General features: G+C 50.4%; 2 protein-coding genes across 2 annotated transcripts in view; both read right to left on the reverse strand.

The window, feature by feature from the left end:
* Positions 1 to 3,302, reverse strand: part of MRPS6 (mitochondrial ribosomal protein S6) — a 39,597-nt gene that overhangs the window by 15,417 nt on the left and 20,878 nt on the right. The window contains exon 2 of the mRNA XM_015635769.2: positions 2,017 to 2,156. Coding sequence (XP_015491255.1) covers positions 2,017 to 2,156 — 140 coding nt within the window. The remainder of the gene's footprint in view (positions 1 to 2,016; positions 2,157 to 3,302) is intronic.
* Positions 1 to 3,302, reverse strand: part of SLC5A3 (solute carrier family 5 member 3) — a 39,324-nt gene that overhangs the window by 15,314 nt on the left and 20,708 nt on the right. Inside the window, exon 3 of the mRNA XM_033518065.1 lies at positions 2,017 to 2,156. Coding sequence (XP_033373956.1) covers positions 2,114 to 2,156 — 43 coding nt within the window. The 3' untranslated portion in view covers positions 2,017 to 2,113. The remainder of the gene's footprint in view (positions 1 to 2,016; positions 2,157 to 3,302) is intronic.

Consider the following 3,302-nt stretch of genomic DNA (forward strand, 5'->3'; position numbering starts at 1 on the left):
GGGATGGAATTGCCAGAGCAGCTGGGGCTGCCCCTGGATCCCTGGCAGTGCCCAAGGCCAGGCTGGACATTGGGAGCTCCTGGGACAGTGGGAGGTGGCCCTGCCATGGCAGGGGTGGCACTGGATGATCTTTAGGGTCCTTCCCAACCCAAACTCTGACTCCAGGCCCTGCCATTGTGCCTGTTTTGCTCTCCTGCTCCACACAATTTCTTTTCAAACCATAGCTTGACCCTGCCAGTTTTGCAATGTGGGATGAAATCCTGTTGCATGCCCATGGGAGCTGAGAAATTCTTGTCTCAAGACAGAATTAGTGATTACCTCATCCTGCTGTCGGAGCAGAAGCATTTTATAAACATTAATGCTTTTTCCAAGGGCAGAAGAAGGAGCTGCTGTTCCTCTCCTTGTGCCAGTGGGGAGCTAAGGCAGAGGGATGAAATTCCACTGATTTTTGGTGTTGGAGGGTTTGGATGACAGTTTTTGCCTTGGGTGACAGCACTTCTGCAGGTCAGCTTTTGGGTTCTTCAACAGAAGACAGGAACCAGCATCTCCAGAAGTTTGGAGGAGAGATGAAGAGAAGCCATTTCTCCCAGGGATCTGTGCCAGGGCCTCATCACCTCCACAGGGAGAAATTCCTCCCCAATATCCCACCTAACCCTACATGTTCTCGGAGAAAGCCCCCTTTCCTCCTTTTCCTAGTGTTCCTTAAGGTTCTGAAAGGGCCCTGAGGTCTCCCTGGACTTTCTCTTCCCCAGGCTGAAGGAACAGGAGTGTGGTGGAGATTCCCCCTTCCCCTGGCAGCTCTCACCACTCCCATCTGGCAGGTGCCCAGGAGAGGGAATGAATGCAGGAATCACCCCTGGAGAGTTGATCCCAGAAGGATTTTGCAGCTCTGGAGCCCCCTCAGAGCTGCTCAAGGAAGAGCAGGGTTGGCCAAGCTCCTGTTGCAGGCAGAGCCATCGCTGCAGGATCGGGAGGAGCTCGTTAATTGTTATTTGGATTAGGCAGCCCCAGCATTGGGGGTTGCTTAGCAACATCTCCCAGGCCTTGGGAGAGGCAGCAGCCATTTCAGAGGTGGCCTCAAGGAGCAAAAGCACCCTGGGCAGGGGATGGAAGCTACAGCATCTCCCTCTGCACTGTGGGAGTGTTCATTCCCACTTACTGTGATTCCATAAAACACAGGATTACCTTAAACACCCTTAAATCAGAGCTTGGGAGAGCTGGGGGTGCTCACCTGGCCAGGAGAAGCTGCAGGGAGAGCTCAGAGCCCCTTGCAGGGCCTGAAGGGGCTCCAGGAAAGCTGGAGAGAGACAAGGGCCAAGGGCTGCAGGGCCAGGAGCCAGGGAATGGCTTCAGAGTAGGATTTGATGGGATCTTGGGCAGGGATTGTTCCCTGGCAGGGTGGGCAGGGGCTGGGATGGAATTGCCAGAGCAGCTGGGGCTGCCCCTGGATCCCTGGCAGTGCCCAAGGCCAGGCTGGACATTGGGAGCTCCTGGGACAGTGGGAGGTGTCCCTGCCATGGCAGAGGTGACACTGGATGAGCCTTCAAATCCCTCCCAACCCAAAGCATTCCATGATTCTGGACTTTATCAAACCTAAAAACTCTATCAGAAACACAACCAAGTCTTACAGGGCACCTAAACACGATAATTAACATTGGAGAAAAGGAACCCATCCTGCCAACCAGCAGATTAAGTTCAGTTTTTATCAGGAAACATCCTAAAAATATTTATTTAAAATAATAATAATATTGTTTATATTGGGGAAAGTCCTGCAGGCTCAGGGCTACAAAAACACGACAGAAAAGCAACACAAAACTGACACCACTCAGAATAAAACACACCAAACACTCCAAGGAGGACACACACACACCCCAAGAACCACCCACCACCTCGCTGAGCCCTCCCAGCTCCCACCCACAACCCAAAAAACACCAGGGGAGACCAAAGGCTTGTTCCTGATGTCCATTTTCCAGGAGCAGCACCGAAAGGATTTAAGGAAAAGGCATCACCACGTACCCTCCTCTCTTGTGGCGCTCCTTGTGCCTGGAGATTTTGTAAGGCAGGGACCTTTCCCCCAGATTTTCCAGGTTCCTCACGATGGCTCCTCTCTCCATCAGAGCCTCCACGGTGCGTTTGAGCGCCGCAGCTGTCTCAGGCTGGAAAAGAGATAGAGAAAAGTGAAATTCAGAGAAATCTGGTTATTTTATGTGGTAGAGAGGACACCTGCAGAGGTGGTGCTGCAACCCAAGAAGACAAAGTGGAAGCATTAAGGGAGAGGATTTTTAGGAGCAGGTAATTCCTCAGCAAAATTTCCAAGTCAGGCACCAGCAAAAAGGAAATGAGTTCATGGATTTGACTCACCTGGAATCACTTGGTCTGAGCCTTGCACAAGTCAATAGTCCTAGCAAAGGAAAATGATGGATTGGGAGCAGTTTTGGGGTCCTTGCATTGTTGTTTTTCATTAATATTTAAAATCAACAGTGTGGGGAAAACACAAAACCCACGGCTTGATGTGCAGACAGCAATTAGCATCACGTTAATTTGTATTATTTACACTGAATGTGTGTGACTCCTGGAGAACCACGGAATGTGCTGGGCTGGAAGGGACCCACAGGGATCACTGATCCCACAGGGATCCTGGCCCTGCACACACCCCAACAATCCCATTCTGTCCCTGGCAGCGTTGTCCAAAGGCTCCTGGAGCTCTGGCAGCCTCAGGGCTGTGCCCATTCCACAACCTCATTTCAGGGACTTGTGCAGAGCAATGAGGTCCCCCCTGACAAACCCATCTTAAACCTCAGTGTTTAATATTTAAATTAAATTAAATATTGTTGGGTAAACTCACTGCCCTCCATCCCTCACCCCACAAATGACAGAGGAGCTTTTTGTCTCTTCTTCACATTCCCTGAGTGGCTGCAAGGCCAACGTGAGGTGCAGTTTGTGAACACAACGAAGCCAAAGATTTGAGCCCCATGTATTTAGAAACAAAACCAGAGAGAAAGAACAAGAAAAGAAAGCCACAGATTTCTACATTCAGGATTGTAAAATTTGCAACCTTCTCCACTTGTGGCCATACTCTGAAAACATCAACTAATTGTTGGGTTGGAAAGCTTGTCACTATAATCCCTCTCATTCTCCCTCTCCCAAAATTGCTCTGGTTTATCCTGGCTTGCCTAAAGCCATCACCCAAACTAAAAATAAGCTGAACTCTGCTAACCAGGAGATCCACAGACACAGGTTCCTTGGTTTGCCTCAGAGCCAGCCCACTTGGGCACAGAGGAAATGGGCCTGCCTGGCTCCCA

This window comes from Parus major, chromosome 1 (assembly GCF_001522545.3).
Source record: "Parus major isolate Abel chromosome 1, Parus_major1.1, whole genome shotgun sequence".
In the NCBI taxonomy this organism is placed as follows: Eukaryota; Metazoa; Chordata; class Aves; order Passeriformes; family Paridae; genus Parus; species Parus major.